Source organism: Anopheles marshallii, chromosome 3, assembly GCF_943734725.1.
Source record: "Anopheles marshallii chromosome 3, idAnoMarsDA_429_01, whole genome shotgun sequence".
NCBI lineage: Eukaryota > Metazoa > Arthropoda > Insecta > Diptera > Culicidae > Anopheles > Anopheles marshallii.
Window position 1 is genome coordinate 54,121,040 of NC_071327.1, and position 27,341 is coordinate 54,148,380.

At 38.6% G+C, this 27,341-nt stretch overlaps 1 protein-coding gene across 1 annotated transcript in view; it reads left to right on the forward strand.

The window, feature by feature from the left end:
* Nucleotides 1–14,028, forward strand: part of LOC128711885 (tyrosine-protein kinase Dnt) — a 52,928-nt gene extending 38,900 nt beyond the window's left edge. The window contains exons 10-12 of the mRNA XM_053806772.1: nt 36–252; nt 2,633–2,712; nt 13,917–14,028. Of these exons, the coding sequence (XP_053662747.1) occupies nt 36–252; nt 2,633–2,712; nt 13,917–14,028 (409 nt within the window). The remainder of the gene's footprint in view (nt 1–35; nt 253–2,632; nt 2,713–13,916) is intronic.
* The last annotated feature ends 13,313 nt before the right edge of the window (nt 14,029–27,341 follow it).

The following is a 27,341-nucleotide window of genomic DNA, read 5'->3' on the forward strand; positions in this document are numbered from 1 at the left end:
TCATAAACTGCGCCAAACCTCTCACCCCACAACAGCCTAGACGTGGAGCTGAACGTTCGTGTTTGTGATAATGCTCTGTCGCGTGACGTCTTCCCGAGCGACTACCACTGTCTAGGGGACAACGAGAACCGGCCCGTCAAATGGATGGCACTGGAAACGCTCGAGAAGAAGTTCTTCACCGCATCCAGCGACATCTGGAGCTTGGGGGTGCTGCTCTGGGAGCTGGCAACGCTAGCCGCGATGCCGTTCGAGGTAAGTACCCGATAGGGTGGATGACCACTTCTGCGCGTATACAGCAAACATTACATCAATCACAATCACACACCGGTCGGTCGGCGCATTAAAATATTATATTTACTCGCTTCGAGAGTGCTGCTGCACACGAGTGGGTCCTATACCAAACCGTCCAAACAGTGACACTAATGGTTGTGCAGGCTTGTCTGTTTATTTATGATTTCGTCACTTACAAACACACAGCGCCCAGCCAGTGGCACCGGAACCGGGACGCGGTGAGAGAGGTTCAGTTGTCCCGTGACACCCTTCAAGTTCGCCCCATTAGTGATAATGGGCGAATGACCTATTTCCGATCGGTACGCGCCACGACCGGTCGATGTGGGCCGTAATTTTGGTGGAGCCCGCATCGCCACATGCAAAGGACCATTCGTGGAAAGGAAGTGGAGGAGAAAAAACAACACTGACCGCACTCGAGACACACACACGGGACGCCCGAAAAGCGACCGATCGAGATGTTCGGAAATATTGGATAAAGTAAACAGTGTGCCGGTCTGGATCGGACGATAAATTTCCCCTGGGGGATGTACCAAGGGAGGTTCCAAAAGCCGGCCCCGGGTCGCCTATCGTCAGTTTCATTTTCAATTCCATCAGCACCACACACACACACACACACAGCTGTGTTTTGTGGAGCACCATCATGCGTACGTGTGTGAGTTCACTGTTACAGCCTACGGATAAGGATTTTCGCTCTAACATCCACAAGGACATTAGAAGCCGACGAGCGCGCATGTAACCATTACATTGATTATAAATTAATAATAAATAACAGTCAATTAATTAAATTGATTCTTTCCGCGGTTTCGACGGACATGGCCACACCATTTTTGCCACAATATCCCTGCAGCGTCCTTCTGTTTGGCCTTCCGTGGCGATTTTCTCTCGAGATTTCCTCCTCTCAAGTTCCGCAGGCTGTAAGGACGCTGGTCGAAACGACCCGGGCGAGGTAATAACACTTTAAGCGCAACAATAATCATAATCATTGGCGCCGTTTCCATCGCTGGCAACATCGTGATTGCATTGTGTCCTTGCCGAGACGAGACGCTCATAAATTCGACTAATCGTTTTCAATTCTTCATGTGCATCTGGGACGATTTCCCGGGGATGCTCGGGACTCGCGTTCCCGGCAGGGTTGACGTGAAAGGGATGCCTTATATACTGCTCATTTTATTTACTGGCCCTCTCGAAAGCCTTAGCAACAATATCATTTCCCCATTCCCCACAGTTTCCGCAGATGTTGCGGTAATAGCCTTCGGGAGTTTTATTATTTTTTTGCTGCCCTTCTCCTTTGCTTTTTCTACGTGCATCTACAGGAAAAACATTGGAGAAAAACAAAAATTTTCAAACAAAAACACACAATAGAGCAAACTTCCTTCCCGCTGCTGTACCCTCCCGATTCCCGATTCCGTGAAACAATTCCTTACATTACGCAGCTCATTACATGAAAGAATTTGTACCATTTCCCTTTTTTCTATCAATTTCCTCTCGCTACGTCTATTTCCACCCTAGGCAAAAAACTCGCCTTGCCAAAAATATTTAGGCCAGGCAATAATGTTACCCTGTCTGCATCCAATGCCGGCGCTATTTGTGAGCCATTATGAGCATCCTTCGGGTGTTTCTCTTATGAGTTCCGTGTTTTCCCAACCACCATTGGGCCTTTCCCGTCCTGGGCAGCAAGCATAATTGCGAAACATCCCGCTTGCCTCGCACTAAACCTCCCTCCCTCGGTATGGTCACTCCTTGCTTTGATCATCAGCACGGAACGGAAAGGAAACGGATGCGCCCTATTGAACCCGGCAAAAGCAAATGTGACGCACTGTTGTGTTTTTTTTTCTCTCTCTCTCTCTCTCTGTCCGAGTTATTTCTTCTTCTGCCTCGGCGTGATATTAGATGCCCTGTTCCGCCATTTGCCGGCCCCCGGACTCGGGACTAAATTATTTCATTGTCTTTGATCCCTTTTCTACACCCTCCCTGCCTGTTCCACCATTTGCTCTTCACCGTTCCACCGTAATGTTCACCCCTTTTTCGCCCCTTTTTTCGTTGTCCGCTTTTGGTAAGACTCTTACGAGAGTTTTATTTGCTTTTCACACTCACTTAACGCATCCCGGTTATGGATGGATTGTCCCTTAATGTTACAGCGACCAACTCTTCCCCCGATTTGGTCCAGCCTGACAGTCAAACGCGTTCCATAGTGTCGCACTGGTTGGCTGGGGTTTTCGATCGAATCGACCGTCTACTGCTCCCGTTGCTCGTTTTAATAGTGGCAATGCAATGGATTACGCTTAATGCGCTGTGTTACTGCGTACTTTACGTGTGATTTTGTCTTGTTATTTCTTTGCAGGAGGTGGACTGTTTCGAATTATCGGCTTACCTACGGGATGGCTATCGGTTAGCACAACCGGTCAACTGTCCGGATGAATTGTGAGTAGTACCTTTTCTTCTTAATCCCTGTTTTATTTTTTGCGTCGATTGCACGATTTCGGTTCCCATTTTTGGGGGGAGAAGGATGGGTAGAACGGAATTGCTTTGATTACATTTATGATAATATTGAAGCAGATTATATGAATGACCTACCTCAATACGATTTGATGACGATTTTTTCCACTAAATTAGGCATTAAGCAATTTTGCAATACTTTTCACACGTTTGTTATCAACATTTGTTTACTAGTTTGGTTCAAACCAATTCAGTTACTAATCTTTTCTTACGTTTCTCTCATGTTTGTATGTTTTCTGATTTTTTCCTGTATTCTTTCTTATTTAGGGGATGTAATTTGCTTAATTATTGATTTGATATATTGATGTGTTTAATATTGTATTTTATTTTTTTTTAATTTTGTTTTTTAATTTTCAATTACGACGGCCAATAGTCTATTTTTTTAATATATTCGAATAGCATTTATTTATTTGTGGTCCTTACATTCAGTTCTTCGTTTTCTTTTGTAGTTTTTAATTTTTTTACAATTGTTTTACTTACCTACATAAAGTTTTTATATTTTCAGTATGATTCGTTTGTTGTTTGGAATTTCAATGCTTGTTTTCGATGAGTTAGTTTTTTTTTATGCTTAGCATATTTCCATTTGCTTCTTTTGTTTTAGTTTTTTTTTAACTATATGTGAATACAAGCTTTTTCATTAGTAACAAATTTTAAATAAATTATTTTTTATCTTTTTTTATGATCAATATCTTTTTTTGAATTTACTGATTACTTCTTGACAAAATTGTATTGTTACTTGATCCTAAAAGCTTCACATATTCAACTATACCACCAGTGAAGAAAAACTGAAATTATCGTATGAGAAGTATTGCAAATCTATGCTAAATTGTATTGTGATGCTGTGCGTCTGAAGAGAGAAGCAATGTGGAAACGAAACCATCTTTTCCGGCTTTTAATATGTTGTGTTATTACTATTACTTTTTTTCAATTATGGTTAAAAAAACGCTTTAAAACTGATCTCTAATTATCTACATATTACTCGAACCACTTCCCGCACGATTTCTAAATTATATACTACGCCGTTATAAGTTATACGTCACGTCCGGATGGTTTTCGGTCGTAAAAATTCAATACCATGTCTAAACGAACGATTCACCGGAATTTGCTCATCAGCAGAATGCGAAAATTAATTCCGCTACTCTGTGTATTCTGTGCAGTAGAAGCAAAAAAAAAAAACACCCAGCGAAACCATCAATTTGGCGCCGCCATGTTGCAGCCCTAATAAAATCGCTAACAACACATCGTAAAATGTTTATCCTTCATCATCGCGTTAGAATCGCTTCGCACATCCGCTTTGCTGGTTCATATTTGGCCAACCCAGCATGTATAGAAAATTGGCACGTTTTTTTTTCCTGTTTCATTTTGGTGTGCCAACATGATTTGATTCACCTACATGAGCCTGTGATAATCGTGCAGCTTCCGGTGTGCAAAACGGATGCGCATCTTTTACATGTGGAGTGGGCTGTACACTCGGTTCGGAAGGCATGCTTTTACGCCACAGGCAATTTACGAAGAAATTACTTTGCGAGAAACAATGCACGGGATGTAACGAAAAAAAAAAATTATCAAATTGCTGTCGTTAAACACTAGCGAAAAGATCATCTACCAGCGAGATGCATACTGCTGATTTTTACTCCATCTAAGCCCATTGGACACGTGTCCATGTGTGGCGGTGGAAGGCGATCAAACGAGGGGGAAATGGTAAACGGCCAAAGCGTCAGACACATCTCTAACGAAATATTCCACGATTGTACTCACCGTAACGGTTGTAAAGTTGCAGTTTATGTCACCTCCATAAAACCGTACCATACCACGATCGTAAAGATGGTTCACACAAACAGCGAAAGCACAAACGGCAGAAGAGCCCTCGAGGTGTTTATGAATAAAATTACCTCTGGCGTTGCTAGTAATTGCTACGACCAGCTGAGCAAAATTTGAAGCTAGTAAGCAACATCAGTTTCACCAAGCGCATGATAGTGGTAATCGTTTTATTTCTATGAGTAAATAAACAATTGCTCATGGTAAAGACCGCATGCAGAATGCAACACCGACCAAATGGAAGTCGAAAGAAATCGCACAGAGGTTTAATCGTTTAATCGTGCAAAGGTTAAATGATTTTTTAATTCACAGTTGGCTGTTCACTGTCACCTTTTTACTGATCGCAGTTCGTCTGACCTTATTGTGATGCCAGTAAATTTTAAATCAATATGTTTGACTGCTTGTCTGATTTACAAACCTGATAAAAAAATGGAATCGAACACTTTTTAACTCCATTAACTCACTATTACTCACTCACTAAAACTCACTAACAATTCAATCAAAATAATCTCTATTCGATCCCGAATCAAACGAGTTTAATCATAGCGTACTTATGGTAGTGCAGAATTTAATCAAACTTAATAAATCAATAAACGGGTGGTGTATTTGGTGACGACGCTAGTTTCACTCGACTGACCCAGTACAAAATCTGAACCAGTACAGGATTAACTTTCCAGTTATCCATTTCAATTTTGGCCTAATACGTCTCCTCTATCCATGTGGACATCTATAACCTCGTATAAGGGACATAAAAAACTTTCCAGATATTGTCTTACCACACAAACGGGGCCAACAATTCATCAAACTGTTATCTTCTCTAACGTGTCTATCAGATTTCCGGTAGTTTTGAACAACGTCCTTATCTAAGAAGTACATGCGATCACTATGTAGGTTCTGTATAGAGCCTTGTTTGATCAAAGTGACAGGACCCTAGTGTGCATTTTAACATCAATCAGTTCTGTTCTTTGACCCTACACAGATGATGTTTTGATTAACTTCAAAAAGTCTGTGCATCATCACTGTATAGCTCAGGATTTGATAGGAGGGACGTTGGTGGTGTCACCATCAATGCAATGGAATGCCAAGTTAGTGTTATAAATCTATTATCAGAGATTTTCGACTTCATTCTCACGGAACATCTGCTCCGTACGAGAATTGTAGAACAATGATGTCGTTGTTATCAGCGCATGGCAGGATACGGATTTACTTATAGACGACACACGGATAGCTTTAGCGCTATGGTCGAATATAGACTAACATACCTCCTTGGTACGGTTCCTTGAAGTTGGCTACAGGATTTGTGACTTGTCCATCCTCCATTACCTGGCAAAATCACATTGGTCATTTTTGTATGTCTGGTAAGGATTATTATTATTATTATTAGTTTATTTTCTCTCCTGAATGGGGTTAACAAAAAATTACTCAAACATAGGAAAGGATTGGGAAGAGGAATCACGAAGACGGAACGGACGAAACGGAAATGGGAGACAGAGACGTTCAAATTGACCAGATTTTATTAGTCGTTAAATGGCGAATGCACATATAGAGGGATAGAAGGATCGGAGCATCGAGATCATGGGAGAGAAGACAAGCTATGATATAAGTTTGAGACTGGGAGAAACGAGTGCTCAACTGCTCCTAGCCAAGTAGGAGACAACGATGGGTATAGGAGGGAGCTGAATTCGAATACCCGGATAGGAAGCTTGCTATCCTTTCCATCGCTGTCCGACTAACTGCCGACCAGATCACAGAAGCATATTCCAATATCGAGCGGACCCAGCAGCAATATAATGACTTAAGACATTGAGGATCGCGGATCTCGGGTGATCTGTTTGCCATGTTGTCCACATGGTCGTGAAACGACAATCTCTCGTCCAACAAGACTCTTAGGCCACGAATAGACGTTACTCTACTTAATTGTGTATCGCACAAAGAGTAGTTACAAAGGATTCATTTTGAAGTACGTCCAAACAAGACGACATGACATTTATTGTGACATAGAACCAAACCAATGGAATGGCACCGGAGATAGATATTATTTAAGACATGTTGTAGGTAGAAACAACAGTAGGTGCAGAAACTGGAGTAAAAACGTTTAAATCGTCAGCATATAACAAGCAACCTACAGGAAGGAGCACATTTACACAGTCATTAACAAACAAAGAAAACAAAAGCGTACTAAGCACACTTCCTTAAGGAATCCCAAACAAGGCGTCGAAAAATCGGAGTTCTGAGAGTTCTTGACTCTATCTGTAAGATCAACTGATCTGATTAGATCTGATACAAATTTTAGCGGTATTCCAAAAGGAACTCTTTTGTGCTATATTATCGTTTGAGTCCTTGAAATCAATGAAGATATAGTAGATGTGTAGCCGTTATCTTCCATAGCATTCAACTTATGGTAAAGATCGTATAAGTGTTGGATTTCCCATTTGGACAACGTCTCTGATAGTGTCCTCCTATTACTTCTACTAATTGGACAAGTCGAACTTATGATATTAGGAAGAATATCTTATAAGTTTTCACCGCTCCCGTTATATCTTATAGGTCACAGCTGACTTGAGTTTCAACTATTATTGTCATCAACGATAATATTTGTTTTGAATGAAGATTCTGTTCGTTTCAATAACTTCTAGCATTACCCTCACAGTTGTTAGTGTTGGTTAGCCCAAAACAACCCCAAGGATGTGTCCTTTTCGCGTTATTATTATTTCAACTCCCCCGTAGGCATTTAGCCCGTTTGTTGTCGCTCGCAAACATCCCATCTCATTCCAGTAGAAATAAACTTTTTATTTTGCATTACAAAAAATCATTTACATACCGTTACGCCTCGCCAGTTACCGGAACGGGCACGGGTACTTAAACCAAACGACTGCATTCTCGGCTCGGTTGCTGCTGTCAAAACAACGTTGCATCCCCCGTTCGCCTTCCTTCCTCCATCAAACACACAACTGCACTACTTCCCAGACCATTATCGGCGGATGGTTTTGTTCTATCGCGATGCAACGCATCTTGCTCGGATCGCGCACTGCGCTCGGTCTTACACTCTTATCTTCCGGGCATTTCACTATTATCGCGCTAGCTAGTTGGAGGCGAACGGTGTAGAGAAAATGTACCGAACCCATCCCAACACCGACCGGAATTTAATGCTCATTTATTCCACACAGCTTCGCCCCATTATTGGTGATGCGCGTGTGAATGCCATCTTGGAACAGTGTTTTTTCCCATGCAGCGGGACTACGATCATGACGGCCGAAAACCGCTGCTGCCGCTGGTGCCTTTTTGGTGGTGTATTTAGATACACCAGCTTCGGCAACCGACGCCTCATCATCAGTAAATGCGAAATGTAAAACAACAACCGGCACCGTTCATGCAAAATAAAACGCCATTAAGTGGAACGCAAGCACCAAACTACGGCCGACAGCAGTCGTCTGCTGTAAGTGTCGTCCCTAAAGCCTCGACTCTATTACAACCTTCCCAACGATCATGTCGCGACAACAGCGCAACATTGGCTACGAAAATCGTTGCAGGAAGCATAAATCCTACTGTCCTATGCTGTGGGACCGTGCGCGTGCACTGCAGGCTAATGGAGTTGAATAATTCAACTTTTTTAAATAAAGACACCACGGACAAACACATAAACAAACGCGAAAACACAAACGCGCTACACAGCACGCTCGGAATTCGACACCCGTCCGCCCCGTAAGGCGGACGTGAGAGATCCGTGCCGTGGCGGTGTAACGGTTCCAATCTTTATTTCCTTCCGATAGCGCATCGTGCCAAGAAGAAAAACTACACCATTCGTCCGGATTTTTGTATCTTCAAACAAGCGACGTGAAAAAAACGGGAAGGACATTCCAACACAAACGCTAAAAGGGAAAAGTTTCCACCAAGAGTGTATGGGCGAAAAAGTGTCGCCCGCTTCCGGGGCGGGATCATAAAGTGCACAAATAATAAAAGCTACGAGCTGTGTCGCGTGCGCTACGCAAATGGGCTGAAGTGAAGCATAAACTAAAAAAGGGAAAAGTTTGCTTTTTTCTGCCAGCGAATGAACCTCACTTTACGACAGCTTACACCATTGGGCAATGGATGCATTTCGTTGGGTTGGGGATGGGTGGGTGGAAGCTCGGAATGAGCTCGATATTTTGCCGTGGTTTGATGTGTTTTTGCGCTTTGATTTATTGGCGGTGAAGTTGGGAGCGATTTTATACTTTTTTGTTGTTGTTTTTAACTAATTTAGGATGTACTTGGAGTTTATGTGGATGGTGGTTTTCGTGTAGCTTTTATTGCACTTTGTTTACAGCTGGCTGATTTGTTGGTCATTCAACGTTAGGTTACGTTTGCAAACAATAGTTTCAGTGTTTCGAGAAACTTTACCTAACAAAGCTTTTTATTTCAAGCAGTTACATTTGGGAGGCCTTTATTTATTACACTAGAGAGTATTTTTGTGGGCTAATGAGATTTTTTTTTCATATTTAGACTTGTAACATATGAAATGTGGAGCATTCAAGTAGTATTCTGTTTCATGAGTACAAAAAAAAATTAGCAAACTTTAAATGCTTTAAATTTGCTCGACGCTTTCTTTTTATTTTGTTGAGGTACAACAATTTGTGTGTATAACTTCATCAATTATTAAATGTTTTAGGAAAAAGGTTTTTTATTTATAGTCTTACAAAATTATAAAATTATAAAGTCTTACAAACTAAAAATGTATCCCTCATGTTCATAACTATTTCGAAAAAATCCAGATTTATAACTGATAAAATCTTTATTTTGGTTGATTTCCTTTTGGAAAGCTTGTGTTCATATTCAATTTATGTCTCAAAAACCCTTGATGAAAATATGAATTGGCCCAATCATTTAGTTAAATCTGGCCGTTCTTAAAAAACAGCTCAACTTAATGCTGCACTAAATTATGTCAAAATCTTTTCTATTTTCTTATTTAAGACGCCGTTGTTTGGAATTTCGTTAAACAGTCGCAAAACACTTCCTACGTTAGTTCATTTACTGCCCAATGTACTAAAAGTAAAAAAGTTATTTGTGATAATGTATTGCTTGATTACAAAACAGTACAACGAGCCAAAAGCTAAAGAGTTATTTTACCCGTTGAAAATAGTGAAGTAATGAAAATAAAATCTCTCCTTTATTTTGAAAATTTTTAAAATTTTGAGTAAATCGAATGCACTATCACTTGAGTGATTCTACAAAGTTCAGTAGAGAACACACGAAACATGCATGTTATTTTTTTTTATTCATTTTAAAGCCTCAATGGCTTTGGACCTTCTGGCTGACATGTGCCTCTTTACTTTACGTATATTACGTTTGAGATTAGATTGGTACAATCGTTACCTTAATTATATTTCTTTGTACAAATTAATAGTTTTTAAGAATAGCAAAACATTTCGTTCTTTTTCTACTTTATGTCATAAGATGTCATCGATATTATTCTCTATTTTGTGCATTAGTCTTTCTTCATTGTAGCCTTCACAGTCTATCCTAGCAGAATGCCTAATTGTTATTATGTTATTACAGTAGGTACATTTTATAGGATCTGTTTTTGTTATTCGATAGCCGTGTGTGATTCGTGAATGACCAATCCTAAGCCTGGTGAGAACTGCTTGCTCGTTATTTTTTAAACCATTCCCGTAGTGAGGAGCAACCGATGTTTTAACTATTCGATGCTTGTTTTCTCTTAAATGCATGTTATTGAAATATTAGCTTCGCACTTTTTTATTGCTTATTATGAAGTGATTTTTGAGTGGAATGTTTAATTAGATCGTTCGATCCTGAAAATCGATCGAAAATCGATTAGTTGGGCCCGGGTGTTTATTGGTAGCGGCGTCGACCGTCACACGAGAGAAGCGGTACGAAATCCCATGTCATATGTCTAGTAGAACTAGGCCTAGTAGGCATGACGTCAAGAAGAATTTTGATTAATTAAATTACTTTTTGGAGTCATTTTTTTATAATGTTTACCTCTTTGTTATTGAAAATATTCACTTTATTGGTAAATATTATCTTCGTTTTCCAGTGAAAATCGTTCCTCACTTATACACTCAATTTTGATTATCATTACGAATGAATATTACCCATAAAAGTATCTTTATTTAAATATCTACCATTTACTAACATTTTGCATTGCAGTAATTATGATAAAAGTCAACATTCGAAAAATGGAACATCTCATCCATTTTGGCAAACCAAATACGGATGCCACCCCAAGCACACTGATCATAACTGTGGTCTCGCACTCAATTTGCTCTTGTATATACCGGAGCACTCCTTACATCGTCCCATTGTAATGCTAATGTTGTTCCGCACTTAAGCCTTGCCCGCTGGTGCCATTGTGCACAAATATGTAGCATAAAATTAACAAAAGTTTAAGCTGCAATAATTCGCCCCACCGTATGTCCATCGCTTTCCTTTCCAACGCGTTTCTTTGTGGTGCTTTGATTGTGCATGTTCCATGTTCGCAAGTGATAGAACGTTGCAGATGCTTCACGCCAGCAGAAGCTTGTCCAGCATAGCGCAAAACAATGCCAACTGGAGAGCGGTAAGCGAATAGAGAACATGCCAGAAAAAATGCTGTGTAATCCTTTTTTGTCTTCGTTTGGGGTAAGGGACGGGACCGTTTCCGGTACTCGTATTGCGTCTCCCTCACTGGAAGGGAGTCACTCAAGCCACTTGACCATTGTTTACAGCTTTATGCAAAGCAGAGTCAACTGAATAATGAATGCCTAAGCACTTACTTGCGCCATATTTTCGGGAGGACACCGTTTGCCTCCAAGTGGAGCATTAGTGAAGGATGCCGCCAAGAAAGGATAAGCCAAATGGTGTTCAAATTATAATCTGCCCTTTTTGCCTCGGGTCGAAGAATCGAAGAAAAATGAGCAGCAAATATCAAGTGGGTGGACACTTTGGTGGACGTGGTTTTTGCTGATTGTCGTTGTTTTGTGTTGCGGACGAGAAACATCCACACAACAGACAAAACAAACAAATGGCTAGTCAAAGTCGAGGCTGCTTCGGGCCCCATCCCATCGCTTGTTTGTCGTCCTGTAGATCATTTCAAGTCAATTGAGCTTGCCGGCGAAGATTTGTGTAGACGACAACCGCCTCCATTCTTTGATTATAACGTTCGTGGCCAAGTAATTGAGATGTATAAATTCATCTCTACAGAAACAAAACTCAAAAACTATTCTCTAGTTTGTTGTTCACGCTCAACATGCGCCCCACACGCAGAACAACGACAACTGCCGGCGAGCTAATTGAAAGACAAATTAATCACTTTAGATTTATTAATTCAATTATCGTCGTATTATGGTTGCGGTTCGCGCCTTCCATGGGGCGGCTGGAAGCTCTGTTTTACTGGAACCGCGGAACATATTCCACTGTCTGGTTTAATAAATCTTGTCGCTTCTCCTTAAATCCAACAGTCTACCAACGATACAGTCCATTGAATTGCCGGTTGCTAGTCGTTGAATGACGCATAAAATTGTCCAATCTTGGTGGTGTGTAATCGACGAATCGCCGTATCTAATTTTGATATTAAATATCCGTCCGGAGTGTTTTATTCTCCCTATTGTATATTGTTATTTTCAGCATATTTTAACTATCGTGATAAGATCTCTGTTTTTATTATGACCACCAACCATAATTAAATAAGAATGATCTTCGATAGGTTAAGTATTAAATGTAAATAGCTTTTGTTACAGTAATAACATTCCGGTTTGAAATATTTAACGTATTTTCACTACTTGGCTAAATATTATTATTATCTATCCATAACTTAATTAAGGTCACTATTAACCTTGATATTGAGACATTTTCTTGCTAGGGTACATGACCACATTCATTTTTAATGTATAAACAATTAAATGTTCTGATAAAGGTTGATATGATAATTTGAATGTAACAAAACTTGAACTAGATACTTGAGTGTATTTTCATGAGAAAGTATACATATTCAAGAATATGAAAAGAAATTAATGAACAACAATTGAAGTTGAGGATTTTTAAGTTTAACCTTTCAATGGAATGCAATGTAAATAAAAGCTAAATCTACCCAAACTTTTTTATCCTTTTATGAATGGTTTTTGGCCTTTTTTAATTAGAAAACCCTCTCTTTTACCATTAACTCTTGATTCGTACTTGTATTGTTAAATCTCATGAATAGGCATTCTTGTGCATGAAATCAGTCCAAATCCAGCATTTGTGATACATTTTTGTTGAATTTTTTTTTTTGTTAAAACAACTTAAACTAAAATGTTTCTATTCTACAAGGATTTATTCAAATTGCTGAACAAACCAGACACAAATGACTAAAATCCACATGACAATGTAACGAGTTGCCTTCGCATAAAATCTATTAGTTCCAGTGTTTGCACTTATCTTTCTTTTTTATTTTCGTTCATTTCTGATCTACAATAATCTGTTTCATACATGTTTTACATTTTATCTTATGATAATGTTTTATGTTAAATCTTTTTACATTTTTATTTATTTTATTGCTTCCTTTTCAATTATAATTTAACTGTAAATGCATTTTTTTTTGTTAGTTAAAGTATTACTTTTTACTTTACTTTTCTAGATTTCCTTATGGCAGAGTTAATGTTCTTAGGTTTTCTCCAGTTAGTTGATATTTTCAAAACATCAATGCTAAAATAAAGTTGAATGTTAACATTTTTATTTCTAACTTTTCTCTACTACTTTCATATAATTAAAATCATGTCAAAACATTTTAATCCAATGGTACACTAGTCAATGAACATATCCAACCAACTGTTTTCTTCACCAGCGCAAACCAAATTATCTCTCACATTGTTAAAACGTCCACCATTTTGACGCAGCTGTTTCCACCAACAGCTATACAAAGCGCTTCATTAATTGAATGTCAGCATTCGCCATTTTGCTTTCCCTCTTTCGTTCACGGATTTCATCCTTTAATTTTGTTAAACGTGAGCGCACTCATTCTCATTGAACGCGCGGCTATGCAACACCTGAATAAATTAGTGCCGCACAGGAAACTAAAATAAAGAAGCATCGAAAAAGAGTGAAGCAATTGAACACAGACGTACGAGGAAAAAAAAACGTCGTCCAAATGTCATTTCGTTATTAAATTGCATTACCTCCGGTTCGGTTCGTCCCCTATGGGTAGCGGTGCTATGCAAATTGCTTTGAAACTTAAAACATTTCCCATTCATTTTCAACACCCTGTTCACCCCGTCGAGAAATCGATCGGCAAGAATTCTAACGACCATGTACCGTACCGCTCTCTTTTCCCCATTCACTAATGCTTTCTCATCTTCCGGCAGCTACACGGTAATGTCCTGTTGCTGGCTCGCGGACTACAAGCAGCGTCCATCGTTCCCCCAGCTAATTGCCTATTTGCACGATTTTCATGACGACCTGGGCAAGTACATCTAAGGGTGTGGCACCCTTCCCAGCAACACCGACACGCTGCATTCCACGGTTACCCCCCCATCGGAACGTCTCAGGGTGCCGCAGATCGATCGAGAGGAGAACCACAAAAAAAAGTTCAGGGTGAGTCCTGGAGCGCGGGCAAATTTCCGTTCGTCTGACATGCATGCGGAGACATCCAGCCTCAACCAGAGCGCTCGCAGAATGTGTGTGTGTTTGAGTGTCCGTTTTTACCACCAGCACACCATTTAGCGCATAAAATCTGTGAAACGTGACAAAATTGTAGTCGATCGCAGACAAGCGCAACATGTCGACCGATAGCAACTGGTTTCGATCAAAAGGAACGCATCGGAACGGAGTTGCAATGGTTAATGGTATGGAGACAGACAAAAAAACAAAACCGGGAGGACATTCATTCACATCACGATTGCAGTGTTCAAAAGCGCCGTTCCTGTACCGCGCGTGGAAATAGATGAAAAACGAATGGCAAAAAAAGAAGGCAATGAAACAAAAAAAAACCATCAAACCAAAACCATAGAGTGAAATGACGGTGTATCGATATATTGCACCGCGAGAGCAACAACGTCCAGCGCACACACCCAAACCCAAGTTGCACACACAAGCGTGTGCTTGAATAGATGTATGTGTAGTTATTGTACTCGATTGAAAAAAAAAAATAGAATAAGTAAACGTAACAAACAAACACTTCGTTATACATGTTGTTCACAAGGGAAGAATTCAGATGTGGAAAGGATAGCAAAGGTAACACACACACAAAAAAGAAACATTAATCAAACAGAAGTAGTGGAAGTGAACCTGAGAAGCGAATAAAACTACTATCAAAAGAGAATGAGTGATAAATCAAAAGCAAAACAAAAAGTAGTAAAACCGGGAGTGCAATTCAAAAGTCGAAACGGAAAAAAAATGTGACGTGCACCATTAAAATCAAAACATAAAAACCAAACCAACACACCAAGCGAACAAAGCCACACAAAGCGCGTAGACAAACAAACACAAAAGCTGATAGCAAAAACTATTATAATGAAGAAAAAACTCAGTTGAAACAAACAAAAAAACATCTAAAAAGTGTAGTAAAACAAATCGTAACAAAAAAAGGAGGAAAACCACGAAGCGGAAAGTGAGCAAAACAACCAAATTGAGTAAATATACACATGTTTTGTACATATATTTTGTTACGTACGGTTACATTTTGTACAGGTGTAAAACGAAAAGAAGTGAACAGTTCACATTCATACACACACTGAAACACGTACGGCATCGTCCTAACGCGATACGCAAAGGTCAGAAAATCAGCAAAGCAAAATTGTAAGCAACACATCAGGAACGGAAAGCCACACACAAACGCAAAGTGGCCAAGTGTAAACATCAAACAAAACGAACCGAAGCTAACACCACAATCGAAACTGAACTTTTTACTGCAATAAACAAAAAAACCAGAAAGGACAAATGCAACAATAGCCCCACCCCAAACAAGGTGCCATATGTGCCGGCTGGTTGCCGTGCTTAGAGCTTTTCATGCAAAAAGGGAGCCATTTTTGCTTCCTCTAAAGTGCTTACCGTTGCCTACTTTGCTGGAGTTTTCTTTTGTTCCGCAAAGGCGCGTTTGTTTCCTTTTGATTGCAGCTTATTTTCATCTTAGTAGCCTTGTTTCGGTACAGGTCGTAACATAACTATACGGTCCGTTGTGTGTTTTTGATAATAAAAGACAACGTTGAAGGGATGCAAAGTTATAAAGTACTTTAAATATTTTCAGATTAACAGATTAAAACAGATTATAGTGAGATGCTTTTGAATTGGAGCCTTTTGTTATACGTCAAAAAGGGGTATTTCCTCGAGATAAGGAGCGACCTTCTAAGAGGCCACAAAGTTTATGGTCCGCGGTTTCTGTCAACTATCAATTTAATGATAATGGACAGGAACGATCCTGTTGTAAGACAGGCTTTAAATTTTCACAGAAGATATATTTCCCCTAGGATTTTTCAGGGTCTTTAAAAATACCACACTCCCGTATCCCTTTTAACAAGAGCGTCAATTAATAAAGATGGTTTTTCAAACGCCAAATAGCTAAATATATTGACACAGGCCAGAGTTTTGATTAGAAACATAAACTGCTTCTTCTCAGGATATCCTCAAATTTGATTATATGACAATATATACGGCTTTTAAATATATGCGGCTGAGCAGCTTTAAGTAAGAGATGAAATGATAATTATCATTTTCAGAACAAGTCATTAGGAGGTATTTCACTTTGATGTATAGAAGTTAAGTGACAGCCATTTTCTGATGAATCTTGCTTAGATTTTTGACAAATGATGGTTTCTTCGATAAATGGGACAAATATTCCCGATGGGACGGACTAACCTAGTGAGCGCGACCTGTCTGTTTATATTACCTTCCGTTTTATAGTTGTTTTTATAGAACCATCTCGTAAGGTTGGTACCAAAATTAGTGGCATTCTACGCACTCAGGGAGCAGCAAACTCATAACCACTTTTTTGACGTACATTCTTTGAATTCCATTTTTCGAATGAAATGTTTGGAAAGAGGAGTTTTAAACTAAACTTTAACGAGCCAAATGTAGTTAATATAAACACTGGTTAGGTTGACGTGAAACTTAAGACAGTTTTGCTTTTTTCCAGTCACTTCATTTTTTATGTTATTATCAAAAGTTGATAGTTTTTGAGAGGCAAATAATCATTTTTATCCATCTCTTCAACCTTATTCTTTATTATAAAAAAAAATCATTTGCATGTATAGTTATGTTAAGCACTGTATAAGTAAGTGTCCTTCCTTCAACATCGCTTCCCCGTTTCAAACAACGTTAGGATGGGGAAACTGCTTCTAACTCTTTCGCTTTTCACGACAAACCCCGTAAAACAAACAACAGATTACACCGCTAATAAACCTTTCACTATTGCTCACAACAGTCACAACAGTTTGCCGCAAGTGTAAACCATTCAGTACGCCACATTGTAGCGCCATTTTGTACAGGCCGTCGCTGGGCAGTACAAAAAGTAAAACAACAACAAAACACACTCGCTTCTCTTCCACGCTTCTCTATACAGGTGCATGTGTGTGTGTGTGTGCTGAGGGCTTCTATTGCTTTACCAGAAAAGTTTACTGTCCTATAACTATTTCGAAAAATGATACTTAAATCTAAGACAACATTCACTATTGGAAGCAAACAGGGTAATAGTTCTATAGACAAACAGCATGATGAAAATTTAACTGTTTTCTGTTCACCAAAGCGAGAAATGAAATGTTGTAAAGTTTTTTCCTTTTAAGAACGAACGAAAAACAAAAAAACACACACTGTACTTAGGCTTAACTATTTCGCTGTATGTATTAAAACGGTTCTACAAATCCATTACATCTCATCGACAGCCGCAATGATCCTCACAAAAAATACCCCAAAAGTCCCCTCGGAAACACTACCCGTAATGTTTAAGCATGCTCTCTTACAAACACTCTTACAACCTATTGCTAGTGCTCTAAAATCACTTTTCTCTCGGCGAAAATTAGACAACAAAACAACATCCGTTTTTTCCCGATGTTCTCTAGGTGTTACTCATTAACATGCACACTACTTCCGGTCGGGTGGCAAAAATTAGTCACATCGGTGGAAAAGTATAAAATTTGACTTTTATCCTTCATTTTCAACCGGATGTTGAAGGCACACGCTCATTAACACATACACACGCACAATTGTAATATAGAAAACTTGGTGAATGTTGGTGTCTGTGCGTTTGTGTGTGGTGTGTAGATGTGTGTCCTTAAGCCGGAAAAATCAAACCGAATTTAAGCCACATTCCTGTTTGGGGTTATTTGTTTTCCAACTTGGAATTTGGTTCTAACTTTCATTCTCCCTCTCTCTCTCTGTCTATCTCTTACACACTTTATTTGAAGTGGTGATAGATTTGTTTAGATAATTGATGTTAATTTTAGGAGTTTGTTATTCTCTTTATTTCATTTTTAATTTATTTGTTTTTGTATATTATTCTTTTTTTCTTTCTTTTATTATATTTTATATGAAATTCTGTATGCAATTCAGTAAGGAAGTTGAATGTCTGTTAGTTTCTGTATCATTTTTAAACCATTTGGAAATGTTTTACATCTTTTAAGTCCTTAAATCTCAAAATCAAACTTTGTTGTAGTGTTAATAGCATTGATCTTCTCTCTAGTAGCAATGAAACTATTTAAACCAATAATCGCACGTCACCGTAGCCGTAAAGCAAAGCTAATCCAACATGCAAACCGTACGTAGTGTGTCTAAGCGAAAACCTTTTTCTTCTTGCATGTCTTAGCGCACACGAAAACAAAGCCAACGATCTGTCCCACACGCACAATCCAAACTCCCAAACAGCGATGCACCGTAAAATGCATTGCATTAAGGACAACTCTCTGTAGCGTTTTGACAATGCAACAACGCACTGTTAACGCAATACACTGCCAAAATCACGCGGAAGTATAATTGTATTGGAGAAGAAACCAAGCTGGATAGGAAAGGAGGTTTGAAAGAATTTTAACACTTTACATCGATGTTTGTCGTGTCCAACGTGTCGCCAACCTTCTTCTTGTCGATCTGCTCGTATCTGCTACGGCAGGAAGCTACATTTACTTAGGATCTAACCCGTTGTTTCATCTACATCCATTAGAAGAGGGAAAAAAGCATCACGCAACCACACCGCCACCACATTTTCGCACATAGCCTCGGAAGGAAATGGCTTCAATTCGTTAAGATATACACGTCAGGGCACGTGAAAGTTACCACGAGATAGGGAGGGAACGGTTAATGATGCGATGCAGAAAAATGTAAACTAAAGCTGTGTTTCTCTCACGTGTGTGTTTGTGTGTGTGTTGGAGAATCCAACCGAAACACAACAAGCGTACCATGAAATGTGACGAATAAAGAGGAAAAAAGTATATGTCAACTTTGATTGTTGATTAAATCATACGCTAGGTGAAGTGAGTCGTTTTACAAAGGATCCGAAATTCATTCTTGTGTTGTTGGTTTGTTAAATAGAGGCTTCATTAAGCTGCAACACCTACATAACGATATTCAATCAGTGTTATTCGTTTTTGAACAAAAAAATGTTGGTCAATATCAATCAACATGACTTTTCCATTTTAAATGCAACATATCAACATATGTTGGCGTTGAAATGTTGCGTCAAACTAACTCAACGAACGATTCGTGATGCTAGCGCCACCTATATGTGAAGCTATGCAACTCGTTTTATTCCCATCTCTGCATCCAGTGCTTGAACCTGATGGTATGCAATCTGCAGTACACAGTGTTCTAAATCCGAACGAGTGTGGAATTTTTCAATTTTTAGTACGCGTGCTAATAATTCACGAATTGTTCAATTTTCAATCGAATTACTGCACATTTGAAGGCTTAGTTCAAAATAACTTCAATCGCATAATAATCAAAACAATTTTAATGAAAAAAATAACACTAGAAAAGTGTGCTAGGTGGTGTTATAAAATCATCATAAAAATAAGTTCGAAATTGTAAAGTAATGCAAAACGTTAAAGCATGTACCCGTCCCGTGGTGATCGAATCATAGGGCAGTAATATTGATTGCATATGACTATGGCAATCCACAAAATTCTCCGATTTCTGGAGAAGTGAGAGTCTATTGAGCTGGGAAGCCTGGTTTCGGAAGCCTCAAACGGAAGCTGGAAGGCAAGGTTGCCCACTTCTTTAAGTGCGATAGACCATAAAGTGCAACGGGCCGAACGGTCACGAGCTATGTGACTAAAATGGATATTCACATTTGGAAGCGTCAGTTCAAGTCAAGACATATGAGAAATCCCGAAGTGGTCTTCGTGGTTCCCAACGAAAGCGATAGTCATTATGGATAACCGATCTATAAATTCGTGATCGTTCGATAAACGCATCGATTCTTCGCTCTAGAATTGCTTTGAAAGAAGTATCTTAAGAGAAGTACGCACGTGTGTAGCTAATTTTCATACAGTTAGCATAGACGTTGACTCACGGGTGAAAAATTCTGGTGTCGTGGTGCCAAAGATTTGTGCTTCTTTGTGATACTTACCAATATTTTGTCGCGTTTTTCCATGAAATTAGCCGTCTGGCCGGATTTTGCGCGTGGGCAGTACTTTGCCGACTCCTGTCCTATAGCATTAAATCCATATCCCCTATTTTAACATATATATTACAAAAAAAAAGACAGTCTTCATCGATTTTTCACATTAGTTCCTTGCCACCTGGAGGAAAACCCAGCTTTTTTATTTTGTTTTTTACAGCCAAAAATGGACAAAGTTATCATTGCTAATTTGTAACAATTACCACTACCAGAACAGTTTGGCTATTACTTTCAAGACGTTGTTCAAACTGCATACGTCGCAACGAACCGAAGATGTAGATTTACAAGCTAAACCGTTTCTTCATGTTCGCTCGTCACGGTCGATCTGACTGCTCTTATGTCTTATTCTTACATCTATTATTTTCAATAAAGGTCAAAGCGCCAAGTAATATTCTTGTATACTGGCCACCACATCAGAGACCACCGCGATAATAGATATCACCTATAGTTTGTAGACAAAGTGATCCCTGCAGTTCCGCGAATGTTCAAGCAATTGACCTTACAGTGAAGAAGTGCCTGGACTAGATGGACCAATCGCATCTGGCCGGCGGACAATCGCCCAGAAGAAGCAACTAACGAAGACCATCAATCCCCTGAAGGGTACTCGGAAGCTGTGGAGAGGTTTTTTTTTCAACAATTCTCAGCTAAAGAAGCAAATGCAATAACTTTGACGACAATTTTGCGCAAAAGCAAATATTTTTATTTGAAGTTAAGTTAAATAAGATTCTAAAACAAGATTCTGGTCAGGTATATAGCCGCCCGACAAGGCTTAACGGCATTTTTTCTGAATGCTTGTTTAATGTTTAATATACATGATTCAAGCGAACTTTATTACATTCCATTATCTTTAATAGGTTTTGTTTTCATTGTCGTGTAAAATTTAACCTTTTATTAATAACAACGTCGTATTTTATAATAAAAAAACAGAAAATAATATTAAATATAATTTTCAATATTATCGTATTTCGACTCAACTTTTTCATTACTCTGTCTGTTTATGTGTCCAAAGGCTTTTTGATCGAAATTAGTCTGTTGTGCGGATGCATATGACTTTATTTGTTCTTTTCTGGATGTTAATAAATATCACTAATGTGTGGTAATTCAACTATCTATCCTATAATTATCCTTTAATTCGTGGAGTTTGATGATAATTTATATTAAAACAAAATTTCTACTGCAGCGGTATCATTAACCGTCTACCACTCAGCTGCCGAGTTGTGAGTTCCGCAGAGTTCATACCACGCAAAAGTCCGATGCGTACCGAAATATCAGCTTTTATTTGCACAAACAACATCTTTTATTCAGTCAAAATTTTATGATTCGCTGTGTTTTTATCAGCATGTTATGTTTTTTTATGTTATATATCGTTGATATGTTTTTATTTCTTTTATTGAGGCTACGTCACCGAATGGCGAGTTCCGCAAAGTTAATACGAGCAACATTCTGTCACCATTTTCTAGGGTAATCTACCCGAAATACCCGTAAAAATATATCAATTCTATTTCATAGCATAACATTATGTTGTTCTTTGTAAGTAATTTAATATAGTATTTCTTTAACAGGCAATGAATTCGTTCATTGTTAATTTTGAAATGAATAATCCACTATGAAGAATGACCCAAATTCCTCTTGTGAGTCAATACAATAAAAACAGACATGCTTTGCGCAGTTTACGAAATGCTTTTATGGTTCTATTTTACTTAAAAAATAGTTTCTTTACTTGTCTGTTAATAAATATCACAAATACACACTCTTAATATCACCACGTTGGACAATCGTTACCAAACAATTGAATAATTCCCAACGCATTTGTCTGTAAGGTTTAACATATTTTTGTTTTTGATACTTTTAATGTACACTTTTAGCAATCGTAAGTTACTGTAAACATTGAAAAACTTGACTAATTTAATTTTTTTTTATTAGCTGGATTTTATTACTAACAAACACAACATTTATCTTTACGTTTTCAGCAAAAATCTTCATTTACTTAAAATATTATTTCAAAATGCAATTTGGCAAAATTACTTTAAAAACATAAAATAACAATGAAAACATGTATTATGAAAATTTCCCAAGAATTATGTATTGTTTTATAATGGTCTCTGCAGTTATTCATTTGGGATGGCACCAAACTCCTTTTTGAACGTTTTCAAATCAATTTATTTTTATTTAAAAAAAATAAACTTAACATAATTAAACTAGGACTTCATAGACAAAATTGCTACGTCTTCAAATAAAACCGCAGACATATAAAAATATGTCTCATCGAATGGAATAAAATATGTAGCAGTAAACAAATTAGGAAATAAAGTAAAGACTATCACGAAACAAATATTAATGTTTAAAGCTATGATATGAGCTATGATGATATGAAGCTAAAAAGCAGATGATTTATATTCCTTAAATCGTTTATCCAAAAGGCATTAAATCTAGGAAAAAACACAAGAAGTGAAAAACATAAGCAAATAAGTTGTAATAAATGAATAAGCCAACGGCTGATATTTAAAAAAAACTGACGATGAGTTCTGATGAGTTCATACACCCAGCCAATGAAACGCTGACTGCTACAGCGTGGTAAGTGATTGAAGGAAAATAAAAGCCCAACTTAAAAATAGAACAACAAGTGGAAATGTTCTTATTTGGTTTAATATGTATAAAAATATGTTAATTTCAGAAAATCCGTCTTAAATAAATCGAAAATTTCGCATTTGAAACTTCTCTGCGTAATGAGGACAGATGAGTTCATACGCATGACAGCAAATGCTGGTTTATAGCGAATAAAAAATCGATCTCATCACATATTATTTTCGATATGCGAAACCCGGTAAGAAATACTTTACTGTCTTAAACAAAATACCGCGAAAAACATTTCTAAAGTTCTTAATTCTATTAATTAGACATTATGATAAACTGTCCCAGAGCAAAGAATGGAGAATGAAATTGAACTTTTCAACCATGCGATTAAAACGGAGCTACTCGCGACTCGCGTTCGACTGCACGCACACTAGCGTAAACGCGTGTGCGTTGATCATCAGCCCTCGTCGTCATGAAAATTTGTAACGCACTTAGCCGTTCAAGCAAGCCAATATGATGCCATCTAGGAAAAAAAACCTTCAATGATTTTCTCAAATTTAAAGCTTTTATTGGGACGTTAAAGTAAATTTGATAGTGAAATTATGGAGAGCAGTTAAAGGGGAATTGTTTGAAAATACTGTATAATACGCAACTGATTTAATTTGTCTGTATTTCAAGCTTTCTTTCACCCCAGAAGGGAATGATGATTAATGCAAGGTTGCCGTTGTCGCCGATACGCACCAAAAACCAGCTCAGTAAAGGTTTTCACATCACGATCAGGTCGCTAACCGGGTTAAAACTGTTTTCGGCAAGCTTAAGATGATGAAAAATAAATAACATTTAAGTTATATGAACATCTAACCTAATAAAGTAGTCATCAATTATTAAATGCCAATTTGAGGTTTTTAATTATAAATAAATTATTTAAACTAACCAACTTTTAGAAACCGTATTGCGAGTATGACTTAAAATAACATACTTTGTTGCTTTAAGTATATAACATTAGCTCTGTCTAGATAAAGCTGTTTACGGCCAACCTGAAAATGCGCATGAACAAGAAATCATCCCGTCTGTGGCAAGCACCGATGAGTTCATACGGTTGCAACAGAACAGTCACGACAAAAATCGGGAATTTTTTTGTGGAAAACATAAAGATATAAGTAAAATACGTTATGTGATTAGTGGAACATAACATCAAGTGTGAAATTTTAGGGTTGAATCTGTTATTCTCTTTTTACCATTTGATAAAATGCTGTGTAGCACTGATGGCAAGTTCCGCAAAGTTCATACACTGACTGGCAAAAGAGTCTAGTCCAAAAACAAGTTTATTCAGCATCCTTGCAACAAATTGATGTGAAATTCTTCCGCAACTTACCACTATACAGCTAGTTTCGCTATTTTTTAAAGTTACTACACCTATCTAAGTTAATTTTCCACAATTTCTACAAAGAAAAGTACACTTCCAATAACAAAGCGACTTGCGCGTCGAAACAACGGCAACAGCGCATCGAACCGCGTCCCTGAGCACCAATCATGTGCACGCATTTTTTGTACTCCGACCATCAACACCAATACTGTTTCGGCAAGTCACCGTTTGTGGCACACCGCTGGCTATGATCGATAGTTCGTTTCTTCATTGAAGATCGTCGTGATCTTGTCGCTCTTTTAGTGAAGTAGTTTGTTCCTCATAATAGCAACAAGGACAACAGTGGCCTAACAGGAAAGAACACTGGAAGATATTACTATATCTTTGCAGTATGAAGATGTGATTGTAAAATTACAATAATTAACGACCAGTCTCCACTGCACGGCATCGAACTTCAAGTCAGCTTCAAACCATCGGCGAGAAGCGAAGAAAAATGTCATTGGCATTGGTGCGACTTTACGACGCCAGGCTCCAAGCTGGGAGGCGATATTTGCCTTCCTTCCCCGCTCCCTTCACACTTTCCTGCCGTACGTACCGTTCGCACACGGGCTAGCTTTGTTAAATTGCCCGTTTTAATATTCGAAGGCCGCGGCAAGAGCTCTCGAACGCGCGCGCGCGCTCACGCTTTAGCGGCCCGCGTTCATGATCGCGCCTAGATCTGATTGATGAAGTTTTGTGCGCAGTTCGTTTGTGTTTGACCTCGTCGAGTCACAAATTTTATTACTCTTTGAGGTTTAAAATGTCAGAAGTGAAGAGAATCGGCATCAGCATCAAAAAATCATGGTGTGTTTTCAGTAATTAAAAATTATTAAACAGGGGATATTGGATACTTATGGGGCATTAGTAATTAAAAACATACTTTATATTGCTGAAATTTTAATTTACATCACAATGTTTAGTACATTCATTCTATTTGGGGAAATATGTTAAGTAAAGCTAACCGCAAGGAACAAGACAATAGAGGAAATGCAAGAGAAGTAAACACAAAATATGTAATTGGAACTTTAACTTATTCAATAAATTGGAAGTGGAAGTAAAAAATGGAAACGACATTTAACATCGATCTTCTAGAAAAAAAACACAACACCAGCTCTTTAGTTGGTTTGATGCCAGAACCTTGACAAAGGCCACTCAAATTGTCTATTATATCTGTTTCATAGGTCCTGTTGACTGCTCCTTAGTATAGGCCTTAAAGTTATTGGAACAGATCTTCCATTTATTGTTTGTTCAAAAATATCCACTAATCACAGGTGAGAACTAACGCATGTGTTGGTGTTCTTCGTTAAAACATTAGTCTTGAACCCATATTTAATAATATCTTCGCATGATAGGCGAGGCGAGGTCAATTCAAAATATCACACACTCGGTCGTCTGATAATTTTTCATAAAAGTGACATTTTTGACTATACCACGTAATGACTGTAGGTCCTACAGGTACTGTAGGTCCTCATCGATGATCGTCAATCACCCGAAGGATCTTCTTGAGGTTGAATGGTATGGGAGTCGTCAATGTCTATCTTCTTGGTGCGATTGACACACGTAAAGTACACGACCTCCAAGGGTTTTATTGCCATTCGATGTCCAGTAGGTCATCTCTTCAGCCATTAGGACCAAGATGTTCCGGTTCTTTGAAAACAAATGTACCATCAGTACCTTCAGAAGACCATTTTCTGGGCGATTGTCTGCTGATCTGCCTAAATGACTGTTGACTATTGAGTTGTAGCTGGCCTTGGATGTTACATTCACATAACAACTGTCTATTTACCTATCTGTCCTAGTATTTTTTTCACTATTTGACCAGTTGACCAGCAGCAGTTTGAGGTCACGTACACTGATTAATAGCCGAAAGCCGGAGGGAGAAAATATTATATATGCTATATTGGCTAGGAGAACTCTTTATGTTAGGCTTTATGCTTCGTGTTGCTAAAGACCTGAAAGATTCGTCTAATAGCAAAGCTTTGTCCTTTGCTATTGTCCGTCCTACGTTAGAATTTGATAGAATCTTATAGATTCCAACTCTACAATATATTACTGATAGGCTCGAATCAGTTCAGCGTAAGGCTACTCGTGTTTTGTTTTATCGTCTTGCATGGTTCTGTTCATCTGTTTGCCTACCTTATCATGTTTGGTGCCTTTTATTTGGATTGGGAGCCCTTCAACACAGGAGAATGACTGCACAGTGTTTGTTTTTACATAAGCTTATCTGAGGCTCAATTTACGCCCCGTCTATTCTACAGGGTGGCATCGTAGAAGTGATACACTTTGTTAATTTATTTAAAATTGTAACCCGATAGCATTTCTCTTCGATCGATCGATTGAAATAATCTATTAGTACTAAACTTCCATTTTACTTAATTTATTTCAAATCTTTCGCCTTTGCACTTGATAACGGCCCGTAGGCGCTGTTGGAAGTCGTTGCAAGCCGCACGCACAACTTCATCCGGCATTTCGTCCCATATCTTCAATAACCGTCTCTTGAATCCGTCCAAATTTAAATGTTTGACGTCGCCCAACTTTCCTAGCATGTATCCCCATGTGCTGAAGTCCAACGGGTTCAAATCCGGAGACGCAGCTGGCCATTCCGATGCACTGATGAAACATGGCAAATGCTCCTTGCACCACTCCTGAACGATCGAAGCCTTATGGGCTGGAGCTGAATCCTGTTGGAAGCAAAAGCTGTCGTTGCCAAAAAGCTTCTTAGCGTATGGTTTTAAGTGGCCTTGTAGAACGTGTTCTAAATAGTATTTCTTGTTGATCTTCACGCCTTTATCGATGAATAATAACGGTAACTTCCCTTTTGTCGAGATAGCTCCCCAAACCATCACCGATGACGCATTTTGATACCGTTAGACTGTTCTTTTATCTGCTGGTATATCCCGAAGAGATGCTCCATAAACACGATCATTCTGCTTATTCAAGGGTGCCTCCAAAGTGAACAGTTTTTCGTCTGAAAAGATGATGTTGTGGCCAGCGTGCGTCTTCAGCAGCAAGCGAGATCTGGTAACCCTGTTGGCAATATTTTTGCTGGTTAAACCGTGAATTTTCTGTTTTTTATACGGTTTTTTGCCTAGATCCTTTTTTAAAATGCTTTGCATGGCAAAGTGGCTCATATTCATTTCACGCGTCATTTTTCTTCCCGAGCGAGCTGGATTCCGCCGTATTCGTTCCTTTACCGCTTTGATCACCGCT